Source organism: Macrosteles quadrilineatus, unplaced genomic scaffold, assembly GCF_028750875.1.
Source record: "Macrosteles quadrilineatus isolate MER2022 unplaced genomic scaffold, UCM_ALF_1.0 Scaffold_3__2_contigs__length_128488019, whole genome shotgun sequence".
NCBI lineage: Eukaryota > Metazoa > Arthropoda > Insecta > Hemiptera > Cicadellidae > Macrosteles > Macrosteles quadrilineatus.
In genome coordinates, this window is record NW_026542596.1 from 45,067,161 (window position 1) to 45,086,116 (window position 18,956).

The 18,956-nt window shown below is 32.3% G+C and overlaps 1 protein-coding gene across 1 annotated transcript in view; it reads right to left on the minus strand.

The window, feature by feature from the left end:
* The window catches only part of LOC128989161 (uncharacterized), a 44,726-nt gene extending 28,724 nt beyond the window's left edge, over positions 1 to 16,002 (minus strand). The window contains exons 1-3 of the mRNA XM_054411030.1: positions 15,715 to 16,002; positions 15,349 to 15,654; positions 15,253 to 15,294 (exon numbers count right to left, since the gene is read on the minus strand). Of these exons, the coding sequence (XP_054267005.1) occupies positions 15,253 to 15,294; positions 15,349 to 15,654; positions 15,715 to 16,002 (636 nt within the window). The remainder of the gene's footprint in view (positions 1 to 15,252; positions 15,295 to 15,348; positions 15,655 to 15,714) is intronic.
* Between the last annotated feature and the right edge of the window lie 2,954 nt (positions 16,003 to 18,956).

Sequence of the window (18,956 nt, forward strand, 5' to 3'; positions counted from 1 at the left end):
ATACAACTTCTTATGTTTTTACAATTAAAATAGAAGATTTGAATACAAAATTTACCATACTAATTACCAAATAAGGTCTTTAATTTATCTCTTAAAATGTTCCTCAATCATATGAAAGGTGCTTACCTTATTTCAGTTATAGTGTAGGTAATTCATTAACGTGAAGCAGTATAAATATGCTTTATAAATGTTTTGATACTACCAAAAAATATATATATTTGAGATTTATATCTAAGCCAAAGATGTTTGTACTTTTCAGAAAATTATGCTTGGTCATCCAATAGGCCAATAACACTAAAAAGTGAATCAATAGAGCCTTATTGATTAAAGTCGATTGGGCGAACTGTAAAATGTTTGTTAATGTACACACAATACGAACAGAAACAAGTATTGGAATATAAAGTTTGGTTCAGAAATGATTTTTTAAGTTGTGTAAGAATTAAATAACTTCAGAATAATCTTAACACTGGCCAAACAATGATCTCACCATCATTTGTCTTTGACAAGGCGAAATAGTCATGAGGCCCTAATGGATGAACAACAACCCCTTGATCAATTAATTTGTGTTTGTGAATAGCTCAATTTTAAAATTTTATTTATGCCATGGTCCTCCTTTCAGTATGTTAGATTCAAGGTCATATTTAGAATAGGCCCTACGCAAATTGTTTAGAGGCAATGTAAAAAGGAGTAAACTAATTGTTTGTTCAGGTGTGGTAAAGTGTAGAACAATATTTTGAGTAGTGACATCCCTTTTAATTTAAACAGGTGATCGGTCATCTCATATAAATAGGGCTTACAAAGCTAAAAAAAAACTTTGGTTTTGAAGAAATGTTTACTACTGCAACAACAAATTTAAGTTCATGTTTTAAAGTAAATATATGCACAAATGTGTATTAAAAGAACAGTTTATACAATTCTTCATACATTGAAAATGTTTGCAGCTGAATGATCTAAATTCTAGTAACAACACCGCAGGATATTTTATGTAATTACAAAGAGCTTTTTGTACAAAAGCTATCTCTGAATTTGAACTTAATTATAGCTAAAAATGAAGGTTTACAAATCTGTTGTAACATCGTTTCCAGCATGGAATAGATAATGTATTCCTGGGCAGCTGAGTGATTTTTAGCTCTTGCCTTCAAATCGAAGTCGCTAGGATGATTCCGATTTGGATTGAATTTGAACCCAGATGTCTTTTTCATTGGGCTATCTGGACTAAAGATTAACAGTAGGTCTAAGCATAGACAAAAAGAATTATAGACTGTCAGCCATGCTGCGGTTACCATGGTTACCATAGGTTCTGGCGCACACCACTGGGAGCGTCACCACTGGGACTGGCCGTGTAGCTACGTAGCGTGTAAGCCGTAACTACATGGCACTCCCAGTGGTGTGCGCCAGAACCTATGGTAACCGCAGCATGGCTGACAGTCTATGTTTAATTATTTTTGTTCATGGTCTAAGTAAGATAATTATTAGTCCAGTTTTGGGCTATCTCTATAAAAATACATATAGGCTAATAAATAGATGATTTACAAAATTAAAATAAATGAATAATAACTTAAATTAGTGCTGAAAAATATCACAAATAGTTAAATTTCACACCATTACGTTTAGAGAAATTTTAGGAACACCATATTGACGTTTTCTAAACTATAATTTCATTAGAATATCATTAGATTTGATTACACAAATATTTTTTTTAGCGTTATGAAAGAAACGCTAATTTAGTTAGGGAGGGGTTGAAGGGTTTTATGTTTGAAGGGAGGGCTTGATAACGTTTTTTTTTTAGTCTACCTGATCTTAAATTTTGGGTTCCTCATGTGCTACATTTTCTATGTTTTTTTATTAAAATCTATAAATATTTGCTTAGGCAATTATTATAGCTTAGTTAGTCAACTTATTATGCCTATTCATGGAATAATTAACGACACGAGAAAAAATACAAATTGGATATAAAACAATAGCAATACCATATAAAATTTCCTTCAATTAACTCGTTTAATATCAAGGAATAAATCACAGTACAGCTATTACAAGAGTATTGCAATGACAAAATACAGCAATCACTTTAACATTCAGGAAATGTTTTTTTTTTACATTCTCTCTCCTCTTCGCCTTTTCGATTCGAGTTTAGGAAAGATGGGGACAAGGAAAGTTAGGGACACGGAAAGTTAGGGCCAAATAGGGGTTCGACCGGGGGGGAGGGAGAGATTAGCTGAACTAGACTCTGAAACGACTCTTTTAGAACGAATCGTTCTCCTGTTTCAGTTCACAGAGAGCTACAGTAACAGGATTTGACTTCAAAATCATAATTTGAATATTTCCAAACAGTAAACCAGCCATTTTTAACAGTTAATGTTAAAAGTCAGTCAAGTACTAATTAATCCAGGCCGAATCGCCTAGGTTTGCTAGATTCTTTTTTACGCATTTTGGGTAAGTTAAATATATATTACAGAAAATATAAACGCATTCTATGCAACCATATTACTGAATATAATGTAATGACACATTGTTAAGATATGCTGACGTAATTAGTTTAAAATTCAAATATTTTTGTGATTGTGTAGGCCTACGATAAACGTTATGAAATAAATTGTATTTTTGTTTGCACATTGCGTCGGATCATGGTGTATTTGGTTACTTTCATGTCTGATGGACATTTTATCTCTGAATTTTTGATTCGCTGTTATTTTTGTCGGAAACGCTTAAGAAGACAATATTTTACGCGGTCTACTCTGGGAATTTTACAGCACTGCATGGTCAATATTGAATATTTTGACATATATTTTCAACGAAAATTTAGTTATTATTTTTAAGTTGTTCAAATCGGTTTACAAGGCTTTGTAAAAATAAAGCGAAATATGTTACATTATATTACCCGATAGTTAATTATTTTCTGGCCAAGGGATCCTTGGCTGGATCCGCCACGGGATTAAACTCTTTTTTTCTTATATTCACTAAATTGGTGAAAATGGCCCAATGTATTTTTTGAAATATAAGTACGTACGTTCGTTACAATTGTTTACAAGGCATTTCATATTTATTTTGTTTTTTTATAAAAGTTATGAGAATTTTTTTCGTTTGTAACACTTTTAAAATAAAACTTGATATAAACCTACAGATTTTTATATACCTCGTCTGCAAAACGTCGCTTGTTTACAATTTTTGCTAAACTACCCTTTGTTACTTTTCTTTGTTTGTTGTCTTGAATCTTTTTTCACACTATTCAATATTTATTTTGTATATAAATATTTCAATCAGTATACACTGACAAAGGAATAAATTAGACCTAAATTACTACCACTTTTAAGAATTCAGAAAAAAATAGTTTTATCAACAGCTGAACCTTAGAGTTCCTCTTTTGCGATTGCCACGTAAAACCAAAACAATATTTAGGTTGGAAATTGGAGGTCAATCACACTTTCGCAACTACACAAAAGTTAACTGACCCGAGTGACCTTGACACCCCAATAACTGGCCTGTTTGAAAGGAAAATCTAAGAAATTGCAAAAAGTCGATTCGGAGAAACGTGCGAGGGGATTAACGGGACATCGTTGTATTCTGTTCACTCATTTTTCCCTTACCTTTCCCAGTTCTGAATGTTTATGGGTTTGCTTATATTAAACAATAGGTGGAATACATTGTACCAGATACCTACGACCACATTTTACAACAGGTATTTCTTTAATCTTTCTCAGTAATAGCTAGTCACGGGTTGTTCCTGAATTATATTGTATTATTGTTCTAATACAAACGAGAGAAATTCGCCCATGTTCACGGTCGTATAACATAAATTGGAGGCTATAACATCATCACGAAGTTGAAGCTATTGTTTTGGAAATATTCAAGTGTATTTTTGATTTTAAAAATTTGGAATAATCATTTACAATTCGAGTTTACTCCGTGATTAGTAAAATAACCCTACAAAAACACTTCAATGTACTAAATCTGTTGCCCCTAAGCACTACAAAAGTAACCATTTAAACAAGGTGAAAAATTGAAGGGGAGATACAACTAGATATAAATACAATACCCCCGCCGCAGCAAACCTGCAGACTAAGCGAATTTCCATTTGACTGATTGGATTTACACTGAAATGTCTACCTACTTAAAAATATAACGTTTATTCTTGATTTAAATAGAATTAGTTTAACAAGTACTTAGGTTTGCTGCATCAGGGAGGGTAAAACAGTTTTTTTTTTTGTAAAATGTGAATAGTTAGTAAGAAATAAAAACATTTTCCAAATTTGATCAAAATATGTTCACAAACAAGCAAACTACAACAGTTTGCTTATTCTCCATAAGAATAACATGGGAATTTTAAATTTACAATTTTTTGGAATTTTCTCCGTAACCATTAGGCGCATAATAACGCTTCAATATACTAAATTATTTGTTTTTTTAAGCTCTACAAAATGGTTTGGAAAGAAATTGCCTAATTTTATGTTTTTTGGGTCAAAACTGGGAAAACCCTATTTTTACCCCATAAAACCCCCCGTAAACCCCCGTTCCCATGGTCCGATCATGCTGGATCGCGAACTCGTTCGAATAAACGTACTTTTACACGTTTGTACCAAATTTCATCAAAATCGGATCATTTTTGCTCGAGTTATCGTGCTGACGGACACATATATATATATATATAAATATATAAATATATATATATATATATGAATTTGAACGGATGGTGTTTTTGGCCTCTAGGGACCTCAAAACGAAAAAAAAATCGGTCCCGCGTCCAGGTCTTACCATGAGTACTACGGTAATAGCTTATTCCCTATATGGGAAATTCGCTAATAAGTCGTAGTTACAACTAGACCTAGGTACAATAACAATAGAGAACGAGTCGATTTAAAGAGTCGTTCTCAGAGCTTAGTCAGCCTCTGTTTGCCTCCCCCTCGGCTCAAAACCCGATTTGTCCCCAAGTTTCCGTGTCCCTAAGTTTCCTCGTCCCCATCTTTCCGGACACCCTAAAACCACTCTGCAATCTAGACCATCAGTGTTAGTTTGTTTATGACCATAAGTGTTAGTTTTTTTATGGCCATCAGTGTTGGTTTGTTTATGACCATCAGGGTTAGTTTGTTAATTACTATCAATGATAGTTTGCTTACACTATAAATTAGACAATTATTTATAATTATGATTAAAAGACAAAGTATAATTCTTTCCGAATATTGAAATGCAATTTAATAACACAAAAATATATACCAAAATGCAAACAAACAGTACATTCAAAGCTGTAGAGTATTCGAGGGAACTAACAAAGAACAAGAATAATACACTTTAAATAATGTCATCTGAAATAGTCTTTGGAAATTCTGATGCTGAAAGATGTTGATTCACGTCGCTCAGCCGCAGGCTTCTTGGTAGAATAACAAAGGGCTTTTAATGTAAAAGCTATTTTTTCGTTTCAGTTGAAATGGGGGTTATTTTAGACACAAATGTTACGGTCTTCGGTTGGATAAAGATTGGATGGGTAGGGATAGTTTGTAGGCGTTCATACGTTTCCACGTTAAGGTCCAAGTCCACGTTGAAAACTGTGTAAAAGGTATAAGTTTACTATGATAAAAAATATGGTGAAAAGAACATAAAAAAAACGGTAACATGACGAGTGCACTTGACAAAAGCAGTGATAAACAATACAAGAATTTCAATATTACTAAACAATATAATCAATGAACAATGAACAATGTGTACAGGTTTTACTACCTGTATATTTTATTTTAGCAATTTATAACATTATTTTTCTTTTACTAGAAAAACAATGTAATAAATTGCTGAAACGAAAAGTACTGGGACGAATTCATTTAAGAGAAATTAATTGGATTACATAAAAATTCCTCTTATCCTTCACTAAAGGCTACACCACAAAGGGAGAGGTCAAGACCATCAGTCACTTTTTTTTCTTCTGCGTAGCTTTTCGCATGCCTGCCACAGCAATATTCGCATCGTAGTTTGTATGGTGGCATAGTCTTAAGAAAGGGTTTTTGAGTACGTGCACGAAAGATTTCTACGCTCGATCTGAAGAAGGATTTCAAGACAGCCGATGGCACTATTTAGAATATTTCAAAGAACAGCCGGATCAGCGATGGTTCTACGATGTTTCAAACCAGTTGTAAAATATTCCAAAATCTGCCACACCAGTGCATAGTGCAAAGTTTTCCAATCAAAAACCTACTAAGATTACTAATATTCGAGAAGCGAATGATGAAATCTAACGTTCGGCATGTCTTCATACTGATGGCGAGTAAGAGTTCAACAGTTTAGTGAAGTTGTGCAAATAATACTCAGATCCCTTATTTACATGGCTAGAATGAGGATTTCTCCTCTAGCCCGATAACCTAATAACAAAGGCGAAGGAAAGCGATAGGAAGTAAAAACTTGACACTTCATAGTGTTATGATACTTATTTTAAATTCACCAATGATTTAAGCTATTTATGTTCCTTTGAGTTATAGATCAATACTCTTTTTTTGAAACAGCAAATAGGAGTCAACATTATTATGAAGAGTTTAGTAAGTCATTAATAAACTGGGATAAAAAATAAGGTCCAAGAAGTGAGCATTAGGGCACCTCTGGGATGACCAAAATTTAGAGGACCGTGTGGCTGCAATTTTAATCAAAAAGTAACAAATAGATAAACAAGTAACTAGATTGTCTGGGTTTGACATAATATGCAAATATGATTTAAAAGTGAAAACATTTATTCACAATTTTAAAAACATTTGGTAAGTTTTGTACTATTTTAATATCATATTGGACAAACTATAATCTTTTTTAAGATTAATGACTGAGCTTCATGAACACAAAGTTACAAAGACTTTTTTTAACACGTTTATTTACTTAAAGTTTAGTTAACCCTTACAATTCTCTAGGAAAAAAATTCATTATTATAAAATATTTTTTTTATTAGGTCGCAAAATTACAAAGAAAAAAATATCTTAATACTATAGCTGGAAATCAGTTGTCAATGTCTTTTTCATTCCTAAACAAAATTACAATGTATTTGGTAAATTTTATTTACCTCGAATGTTGTATTGGGGGGTTTTACTCAAATGTTGGGGTATTTAGTTATGTAAAGATGGGTTTGGATCAAAATTATTTGTAGTTGTTCATATATTTACTACTCTTGAAAAAAGGAAATATTAAAATGACTTCTGACTTAGCACTGCACCTAGAAACATTCTCTGCGCCATACATTTACAACAAGTGAAACCATTGAAATGTGCTCCGGTTCAACAATAAAACGAAAACCAATTTGATTAAATTTGTTTTGTCAATACATCAAACATGACTGAATGGAAAAGGCGGCGAGGAGAGAGAATGTGAAAAATCATTCCGTGAATGTTAAAGTGATTGCTGTCTTTTGCTATTAAATTACTTGTCAATGTCACACCGTGATTTGTTATTTAATATTGTTTGAGTTTTAAATTGAAGAACATTTCATATATGATTGAAATATGATGAATATGATTGGAATTTTTCTCATTCAATTAGATTTCTTGAAGTAGTGATAAACAATCAATTACAGGACAAAAATTATTTACTAAAAATCCTTTAAATAAATATTATATAAGAAATATATTTATTGTACCAATCAAATGAAATTGGAACCCTTCCTTTTTTCTTGATTTCTTCGATTAAGTGTTTGAGAAAAACTTTCGTGTTAACTTTTGCTTTAAGTTATTATTTGCTTAATTTTATTCCTGTTATAAACTATCTACCATTGACGTTGTTTGCGCGTTTTGAACGTAAACTACTTGAATTCTGGCCAACTTACTACAGCTTTTTAGAATGCACAATTAATTGATAGTCAAATGACGAAGTCATGTGGTTCCAGAATAAATTGATTCGATTAATTGTTTTGAGTCGAATTAGCAACCTTTGATTCAAAGGTTAGCACTATAACCACTAGACTTGTCTAGACGTAGACAATCAATGTAATCACTAGACTTGTTTTATAGTTATTCTTTGCCCAAGGATATACAATTTGTTCTTCTATGTTTCCCATAGCTACTAACAGATTTGTAAAACTTAAATTTACCCTTGAGTTCAGAGATAGATGTTGTATTAAAAGCTCTTTTTAATTTCATAAAATATCCTGCGGCGTTGTTACTGGAATTGAGATAGTTCAGTTGCAAACATTTTCAATGTATGAAGAGTGGTATTAACTTAATAGTGTTTCTCTGTTTTCAATTAAATTTATTTTAAAAACGGTTCCAACATGATAATAAATAATCGATTAGTTTCATTGCTACACTTTTTTTTTATACTTAAGATATTTCGTTAGAAGAGCTTTATGTATGTTACTTGTACTATACTAGTTTTTACTTCCTTTATTTGATCAAATTAAACATATTTGATACTTTGTTCAACAACTATACAACCATATATTAAGTTGAATCTAACACATTGTAATTTTACATTAGATGATCTTAACTTTTCCTTAATTTGTATAATATTCTATGGGTATATTAAGTATTCCTGTCGGTGGAGTAGAGTGTTGATTATGCGTCTATAGGAGAACTTAATGTTTCCACCGAAGATTGGGAAAATATACATGGTGATCAAATCAAGGAGACCACCATTGGGATATCGGAAACGGTAAGAATTAGAGACAACTTAAAGTGGGGGACATTTCTTTGTTTTTTTGCAGTCAAAAATATGAATTTAGTTTTTCGAAATTCAGCCACCATTTTTAATATGGTGGCCAACTTTGAAATTTCTTACAGAACACCCGATATAATATCATCGGATTGAAAATGCAATTTAAACCTTGTTTATATTTGACATTTTTTCTATAAACCCACTCGTTTTGGAGTTACAGCCTATGAAAATATGACTTACGTTGTACATTTTGCATCATGTAGCTCCTAAACGAGTAAGTTTAGAGCAACAATGGAAGAGTAAATAAGTCTTAAAATTGCATCTACATTCCAAAAATACCATAACAGTTTTCCACTTTTCAAGTTTGCTGCCATTTTAGAAAATGGCCGCCATTTTTGAAATAATAGAATTAGTATTTTTTACATGTTTTATTGTCTTTTTTTGGGCGTGGATGCAACTGTACGACTTATTTTACTTTTCACATTTTCGCTATAAACTAACTCGTTTAGGAGCTACATGATACACAATGTACACCGGAAGTCGTAACTCCTAAACGAGTGGGTTTTTAGAAAAAAATTTAAAATAATGTAATGTTAAAATTTTTTTAAACTGCATGTTTTACCTGAAAAAATGATAAAATATAGGGTATTCCGTAAGAACTTTCAAAGTTGGCCACCATATTGGAAAATGGTGGCTAAATTTCGAAAAGCTAAATTCATATTTTAACTGCCACAAAACAATAATAAATATGCCCCATTCAAAGTTTTCTCTAATTCCTACCGTGTCCGATATCCCAATGGTGGCCTCCTTGAGTTGAGTCTTACTTCCACCATGGAGTTGATCACCCTGTATAAGACAAAGTAGAGATCATATTGCAAAATAATAACTCGTTTAAATAATCATACATAAAAAAAATTAATAATTATCTAATCGTAAATAAAATATAGCTATGAGAATAATAAGTACGTATACTACCATTACGAAGAGGCGAAACAAATTAATAGTTTTAAAAATTACTGAATGCTGGATGCTTGAAGGCTTTTTAGCGAATTTCCCTATAGGGAAGTAGCTATTACCGTAGGTGGCACGGTAAGACCTAGACCCGGGACCGATTTACTTTTTCATTTTGATGTCCCCAGAGGCCAAAAACACCATTCGTTCAAATTTTTATATATCTATATATATAAAAGGCAAAGCCCTCACTGACTGACTGACTGACTGACTGACTGACTGACTCACTCACTCACTCATCACTAATTCTCCCACTTCCCACTTACCTAGGAGGCTGAAATTTGGTACACTGATTCTTTAGGCATTAAATAGGAAAACTAAGTGGTTTTTATTCTGATCGGACTCTCGGGCTCCGCCCCAGTGGCTCTGGAGTTTCCCATGTTAACCTAATGAGTACTCATATTTAAATGGAATTAATGAATCATAACAGCTGTTTCAATTAAACAAGTTGGTTCTGTTCTATGATATTCAATAGCATTAAAGTTACAAGGATTACCAACAGAGTGCAGCATTATTATTTTTTTAAATATTTGACAACAGCTAATTTGAAACCAAAAGGTGAGTGAGCGTAGCGAACGAACTTCAACCCGGAGGCGAGGTAGCGTAGCGAACGAGCTAACCTGAAGGCAATTGAACGCAGCGAACGAACTTCAACCAGGACGTGTGAGCGCAGCGAACGAGCTCCAACCTAAAGGTGAGTGAGCGTAGTGAACGAACTTCAACCAGGACGTGATTGGGCCATGCGAACGAGCTCAAGTATGAAGTTAAACGGGGCAAAGCCCGCGGGTACAGCTAGTGTATATATATATAGACTTATATATACGTCCGTGAACGCGATAACTTGAGTAATTTTAGTCCGATTTTGATGAAATTTGGTTTAAAGGTGTAAAGCGGGATAAACTTGAATGAGTTCGCGAACCAGCACGATCGGACCATGGGAACGGGGCTTTACGGGGGGTTTTATGGGGTAAAAATTGGTTTTTCTCACTTTTGACCCTCAAAACACAAAATTTTCCGATTTCTCTTTAGACCTTTTTAAAGAACTTAAAAAAACAAATAATTTAGTATATAAAAGTATTTTTGTTCGATTGTAAGTAACGGAGAAAATTAAAAAATTGTAAATTTAAAATTCCCATGTTATTCTTATGGAGAATATTGTCAAATGTTGTAGTTTGCTTGTTTATGGATATATTATGATCAAACTTGGCAAATTTATTTATTTTGTACTAAGCTATCAATATTTTACTCAAAAACACACTTTATTAGTTTCCTTGTAGCAGCAAACCTAGGTACTTGTTAAACCTAATGTTATTAAAATATATTTAACTGAAAATTAATTCAGACAAATGGAAATTCGCTTAGACGGCAGGTTTGCTGCGGTGGGGGTATTTATTTCTGTATTGTGGTAGAAAACAAATCAGTTTTTTTGTACTGTAATATTGAAATATATCTTACATTTTGAGAAAATCTTCAATGATTTTTTAAAGTTTTAGGATATTTCTGGATATATAGTTATAGGGATATTTAAGCAACATTTTTACTCTTTCATATTTATAAACTATAACTCACTCAAATAGTTGGTCATCCTTAGTTAGTTATATCCTACACACTCAGTTAGTTATAATATTTTCATATGCGTGTAAAAATAAGAGTAAAAATAAAAATAACATAGCCTAATTTATGAGGTGTTTAATCAATTGAAATTCTAAATATATAAATGGTGTCATATTCAGGAATAAAACAATTTGAAACTACCTTCTCTAGTTAAAACTCTCCCTGTGTCCTATCAGTTTACTACGAAATAAAAAATGAAATACACTGTCAACATAAATAAATATTTCTTAAGATATAAATTGGTAGAAAAAGGACGAATTATATTGCTCGATGTGTCAAAGCCGGTGTAATATCAGATCTCCGGAGAAACATAGACACAAAGCATGACGTTGTACAACAGAGAATGCTCCAGTGATCTCCGAGCCATCCTTCATGTAATATTGACATTACTCATTCTCTCTCTCTCTATCTGAAAACAACATCTTTGGATAACAAATTTACAATTGGTACAGTCAAATAGTTTAATGGAAGTATATGTGAATGTACCCTACATTTATATGGGTTTTCGAAATGTTCCAACAATTGGTTTTGTAATGCGAATGGAAATGTACCGAAAGTTATTAATTATTTATTTAGTTAAATTATGTTGATTTACTTATTAAAAGTCAAAATGGATCATCAAAAGTTAGATGGTGATTATGAAGTAAGGTACAACCTGAGCTTTTTCAGTTCTTATAAATACTCATGTATATACACATCACCTATAACACTATGTCTTATTGCTTTAACTAATGACTTTATCAATATAAATCAAAATTTCAACTCCGGAAAAAAGGACGGTGATAAAATAAGGAACTTGACAAAAAATAAGAATACTAACAGAAGAATAATGACATCTGAAATAGTCTTTGGAAATTCCGATGCTGAAAGATGTTGATTCACGTCGCTCAGCCGCGGGCTTCTTGATAGAATAACAAAGGGCTTTTAATTTAAAAGCAATTTTTCCGTTTCAGTTGAAGTAAAGTTTATTTTAGACACAAATAAATGTTTTTGGGTAAGTAATGAATGGGTGGTAAAAATAGTTTGTTGGGGTTCATATGGTTATTGTTTAAAGCTACATAAATAACTCTTAAAATTTTTTTTTCAAATCTCCTACTTAATTACATTTTAATTGCGTACTAAATAAATCTATATAGTACTTGTAATGTACCAACTATCAATCAAATCAATCATCAATTATCCACTATTTATTTGGGGACGCACCATGTGCGTATTTTAACACATGAGTCTAAATGTACCTCCTTTATGGCCCCATCGATTATGCCGATGATGCCCCCTTTCATATCCTGGGACGCTAGGCTCTGACTCGAGATCTTCAATAACATTATTTTCCTCTAGGTCTAGATAAACTCCATTGGTGATTGGTAGGATTAGAGCCTGGGACCTTGGGGACCGAAGTCCTGCAATCCAACAGCAGGACATACTCCCATAAACGTACCTTAAATAACATTAGAACATTAAACATTAAATAACATTAATGGGATAATTTCCTACATTTTTAACGTGCAAACTGAACGCGTGATATATGCGTGCATTAATTTTTCATACACTGTATCGTTTTGTATATATTTATCTTGTAAACTAGTTTTTTCTTATTTATCCTTTTCTTGTATACAAATTCTGTGTACAATATATATATATAAATTTCCTTTTTGAATGTAGCCTAAATTATCGTTTTTTGTGCGGATGATTAACTCAATCCCCAACCACAGGCATATAGCCCATTTGGGGATTCATATTTCATAAATCGTTTATGTACCATTCAATCTGATGTTCTGTATTGAAATAATAAAGAATTCATTCAATTATAGCTTAAAAAACCCAAGTCTGATACTTCTTGAAAATATTTTTGGGTATTATGTCTGTGCAATATCTAATATGAATATCCTAATTTATTGTTTGACGGTTTAAACTTACCAAATATCCACCATTGTTTTAAATAAATTTTTCATCCTGACCATTTTTCACTGTCCATGATATTTGGATTAAATGATTACCTATTTAATTTAAAATGAATAAAAAAAAAACACAGAAAATGCCGAAAGTAATGAGGAATCACCAATATTTTACATTGGCCACGCTTTGTCTACAGTACATGGTACGAAAATTCCCCCTTTGGCAACCATGCCAAATAAATATTTTTTTTGATATCGTACAATTTATATTTGTTGTGTCTCTGAAGAGTATCCTAATAATGTATTCTCTGTGTTACAGTGGAAGTCCCGTTGGTGTGTGTTGAGAAAGCTCTCTCCAGTTGCAGGTAATAATATATTTACTTATCTGTGTAAACATTTTGATTTCAATTTATTTTTATTTTCTAGGCCTACGATAGCTTGGCTGTAGTGTAGTAGTTATAGCAGAGATTTCCTCACCCAGCAACATCTTAACTTAATGCAAACAGTTCTAAATTAAAAGTAACCTAAAAACTGTATCGTCTGATCAACAGATGAAGCAGTCGATCAACCCTCTGCTCTATAAGGTAGATAGACTGAACGATGCGAGAGGCCAAGTTTTAATAAAGACTTCCAGATATTGGTAACCTCCTTACTTCCCCAAACCACTCTGGATGCTCGAGTAAACCGTCTGTTTCTCGGAGTTATTCCATGTTGGAATCATTCCAGAAGCTTCCCTCTTGGCTCTTCTTATCACATTTTCTCTTCAGTCCACTTGGAAGCACAATCATCCCATAACTTCTTTTTCATTTAATAAAAACTGCTTTTGAAATGTTGACGAGTTTTAAACTAACTCTTTTATCTTTCTAAGTAAAGCTATACATTATCAGTAGACCTTATTTTTATCGCCAGTTGCTAAATAAATTAATATGTTACATTATGTATCTTAGTTATTTTTCACTTAAAAAAAGTAATATTATGAACTTATTGTAGTTTGTTTGAACTTGCTATCAACTTTTACACTACCGGTATTCAATATCAAATTTAAGCCTTTTATATAGGTATCAGTCAGCTTAGCTATGTAAATTTAGGACGTTAAGATAGGACTAGTTCGAATACTGGGTTTGAGGTAAGTTTCTATGAGCTATTTATCTAGCCATTTATGTTATAATAACACCTCATACCAATAAATTTACTGCTATAAAACAGGACATGTTTTATGATTAAATCCTTCTTACCCTTTTGAATATATAGTATTAAGGTTTTGTTCAAAAGAAAGAAAAAGAAAACAATTTGATATATTTTATAAAATAGATACAGATATAATTTAAACATTAAAATAGAGGTTAATCGAAACAAAGAAAATATACGCACATTTTTAAATAAAATTTCCTACCCATATCTAATCCATGTCATTCGTGATTTAGATTTACATGAAATGCAATCTTACAGTTTGAGAAAAAAAAAATAGTCAACCATTGTCAACAGTGTTCGTAACCAAATTGTAACGTATTTTAGAGTCGTAAAAATAATAGAAGACGGGTTGAAGATAAGTAAAAAAGGTTAAATAATCATTAATGCGATTGAGATTTATCTGAAAAAACAAAACATAAACCCTAACCATTCTAGATGCACCAGGTCATGATCCAATTGTGAAATGATGCAGCATGGACGAGCAAACACCTCACGATGCATGTTTACTTTTACATTCTTTTTTAAATATCAAAACACACGAATGGCTCTTTTTGCACTATTGCTGTGAACATTTAACTGGACACCTCACTGCAGATGTACAATAAGAAAGGTTTGAAAGAAACTCCATTGGGGCTCTGCCCTAGAGTTTGGCCTTTTTAAAATTATCTTATAAAATACTGTATATATTATTTAAATTAAAAAAATGTATCCTTTAAAATTAAAATACCTGGAAAATTAGTCAGTAAGTTGAATGTTTATTTTTATAAATTTATTTCCAAAGACATAACAAATATATACAAATTGTACAATGTTAAAAATATATTTATAGTTCATGGTTTCTAAAGTGGAAAATTTCGTGTCCGTGCTTCTCTTCTTAGTGGTGATGTCCTCCGAAGTGATGTTCCTCGTGGTCATGATGCTTGTGGACATAAACCGGGATGTGAACCGGAACCTTGACTGGATACGGCACCTCCTTCTCCACCGGGTAGGGAACGTTCTTTTCTACATAGACGGGGTATGGCTTCTCCACAGGGTAGGGGACTGGCTTCTCAACTGGCACCTTGACGGGATAAGGAACTTTCTTCTCAACGGGGTAAGGCACGTGTTTGACAACAGGAACGTGATAGGGGACAAGCCGGGGGACATGCACCTTGACCGGGTAAGGGATGTGTTTCTCTACAGGGTATGGCACCTTCTTCTCTACGTAGACGGGGTAAGGCTTGGGTATATGCACGGGCACCGGTCTCACTACAGTTACCTTCACGGGGTAAGGAATCTTTTCCTCGACAGGGTAAAGTTTAGGGATGTACTCCTTGACCGGGTAAGGCACTTTCTTCTCCACAGTCACAGGGTAAGGTTTCTCCACAGGGTATGGGACCGGCCTCTCGACGTGCACCTTGACAGGGTACGGTACCTTCTTCTCCACGTGGACTGGGTACGGCACCTTCACCTCCTTCTCTATCGTAATGGTCTTCACCTCGTGATGGTGATGGTTGCTGAAGTCATGATCTCCAAATTTGTGATCTCCAAAATCGTGTCCACCGAATTCTCCACCACTGAAGTCATGTCCACTGAAGTCTTCTATTCCTCTCTTGTCATGTTTCTTCTCTTCTTTCTTCTCTTCGACCTTCTTCTCCTCGGCGAAGACAGCAGTCACCAACAACAAGACTAGAAGACACTTCATCTCCACTGATGTCTACAGACGAGTGTGTCTGGTACCTAGAGTCTGGTGGGTTTACATCTTCAGTCACATAACTCTGTATGTTGGTCAGTGTAATGCAGACGCTTCCTAATTCCTCACCATAACAGTCTTCAGATACGGTTCGTTACCTCGCATACGTATGATGCATATCTTAAACTTCTTCTCATAACTGATATAGGTTGATACGAGAGTGTTTACGCTCACTATCATATTATACTAAGAGCTATGTCTTTACGTGGATTTGTGGGGTTTTTAAAAACTTATATTGGTATTCAGCACAAGGTTTTAGCCTATTTTGGAACTAAGCATGTTTAGGTACAAAGACGTGATTGGCGAAAGCCAATACCTTAAGAAAAGTTACTATTTCGTTACCTAAGAGTGTGAAAAAATTTGAAAAAATAACCTTAGATTCGTAAGCAAGTTCTAGGATTACACAGTGGATTTTTGGTATAACTGGCCATGAAACTTTTTAAAACTTATTTTGGCTGCACCTGTTATTTTTTTAAAAACCTAAACCTTACATCCAACGTGTATTTTAAAAGTAAAACTAATTGAATATACTTAAACTAAATTTCCATACTCATTTTAACCATTTCCAAACATTGTTAAGAAGTGGATAATCCAATCATGTGTTTGGTGTTAGTTTAAACTTTTAGATTTACTTATATTGTTAATGTAATGAATTAGATCATTCATTAAACTAGAAACGTCATTGTGGTAATTAAAGTTTACTAGGTTCTAACAAGTAAAGTCATGTCCCATCGAGTTATTAAGGTTTATCTTTAATAATTGTATTTTACAACTGCTTGGTCTTTGTGCAATTACAAGTTAAAATGAACTGAAGTTCGAACTGCAATAATTGAAGGAACTTGTGCCGCTATCGTAAGATCAAGTTTTAATTGCATATCGTAATGATGCCCAAGAGATCGAGTATTTACTAAAGTAATCTTGAACTAATCTCTTACTTTTAATATTAAACATGTCTATTATTGTAAAAATATATTCTAAGGGGTTTTGATATCACCATTTCAAATACTCTAAATACGAATTTATTTTTAAACACAAATCTTCCGTAGGCAAATAAAATGCTGGACTCCGCCAATAGTTATTACACCAGTAAGATTATTATAAAAAACTAATACAATTATATAGCACATTTTTTCACCTTTTATAGAATATTTCTCAAAAGTTTTCTATTTATTCTTTTCTTAACAACTTATAACTAAATGAGAGGTATTTTGGATATCTATGAAAGAAATTACGCTATCGTATTTAAACGAAGATATATATATTCAGGAGATATATGTAGGTCAGGAGATAAATTATGATACCTTAAAAATTATACTCTTAAAAAATAGTAGTTGATTGGAAGTGAGTAAATGAATGCAGGGGTTAAATAAAATATTTCTATGACCATGTCACCAGTAGTAGTTTTTAGTTAGGTTTAGCATTTGTGATGAAAGAAAAGAATCAAGAATGAAGAAAGAATCAAGAATTTATTCACCATTAAATACAATATACAATAGGTGTCGTCAATGTATTAACACAAATCAATGGATAATATCTTGAGTATCACAGCTCAGGTACTCTCAATTGGTATAAAATGCCTTAACTTTAATTCACTTGCTAATAACATTGTTAATTTTTTTAGGTGGTAACAAGTTAACGTTAGGTGGCAGTTTATAATACATTAACATTTGATGGTAACTATGGTTCTTTAATACTTATCAGGTCTAAAAATGTCATATTTTTGTCTGGTGTTATGATAATTTACAGAAGAGGTTTTTTGAAAAAAAAAACTAAATAAATAAAAACTAAATAAATAAAAACATATAAAAGAAATAAAATATTCATATAAACTTATTTGTGAAAACTAAATATATAAATTTAATTTGTATCTGCAAATAACTTTTAACCCAACAAAAAGTTAATAATCGAGTCGCAAAAGATGGTTAAGCTAAACCCAACAATGTATTTAATGTGATTATATAAAATTTTAATTCAAATATAGAGAGAAAGTGTTCATTTTAATTTTTAACAATTGTCTACATTTCAACAAATAACCCAAGAATTATTAATTTTATCTTAAAAGCCAATAAAAGAGGAAACACTGTTTCTACACAAACATGAAAGCCTCGCTTGAATTTTCCAAACCAAACAAGGCAAAAGTTCTATTGTTCAAACTTCCTTTGTATGTGACAATTATTTGTCTTCATGCAAGATAAATATATGTTATATTAAGTACTAATTTCTGCAGTTTACTTTCAAACAGTTTTAAGTTAGTTGTGTTTTGTGAATAATACTAACCAAAGGTTAACATTAATTGTGATACATTAAATTAGAATTATTACTTTTTTTTGCCATACAAATATGTCCTACAATAGTTCTTTTGTGCTCCTTTTGAAATTTAATATGATTTTGTTATATTATATTTTTGTCTCTCTTGTATTCAAATATTTTTAACAATATGCAACGAGGAAAGTTTGGTAATAGCTGTATATTTAAAAACGAAAGTAGAAATATCTATTTGCTTCGGAACGAACCATACATAAAATATATGGTTTGCTATGGCTCTTGTAGAATATATATCTATGTAGGTAGCCTATTGAATTTGTATTTGAGGAATATCTAAAGTTATATAACTAACTTGTTGATCAAATTTATTCAAACTATTAAAACACTGAAAAGTTTAGGTTACCAATACGTACACAGGGTGAACAATTTAACTATGTCGCCATTGGTATCTCGGAAACTATTAGATTTAGAGACGAGACAACACTAATGGAAACACCTTTGTTTTATTACATTTAAAATATAAATAGGTACTGTAGGAGTGTTCGATTATTTAATAATACGATTTTTAATATACAGCAATAAAATAAAAAAATATAATAACCTTCAATAAGTGCTCACACATTTTTGATATACTATTAAAA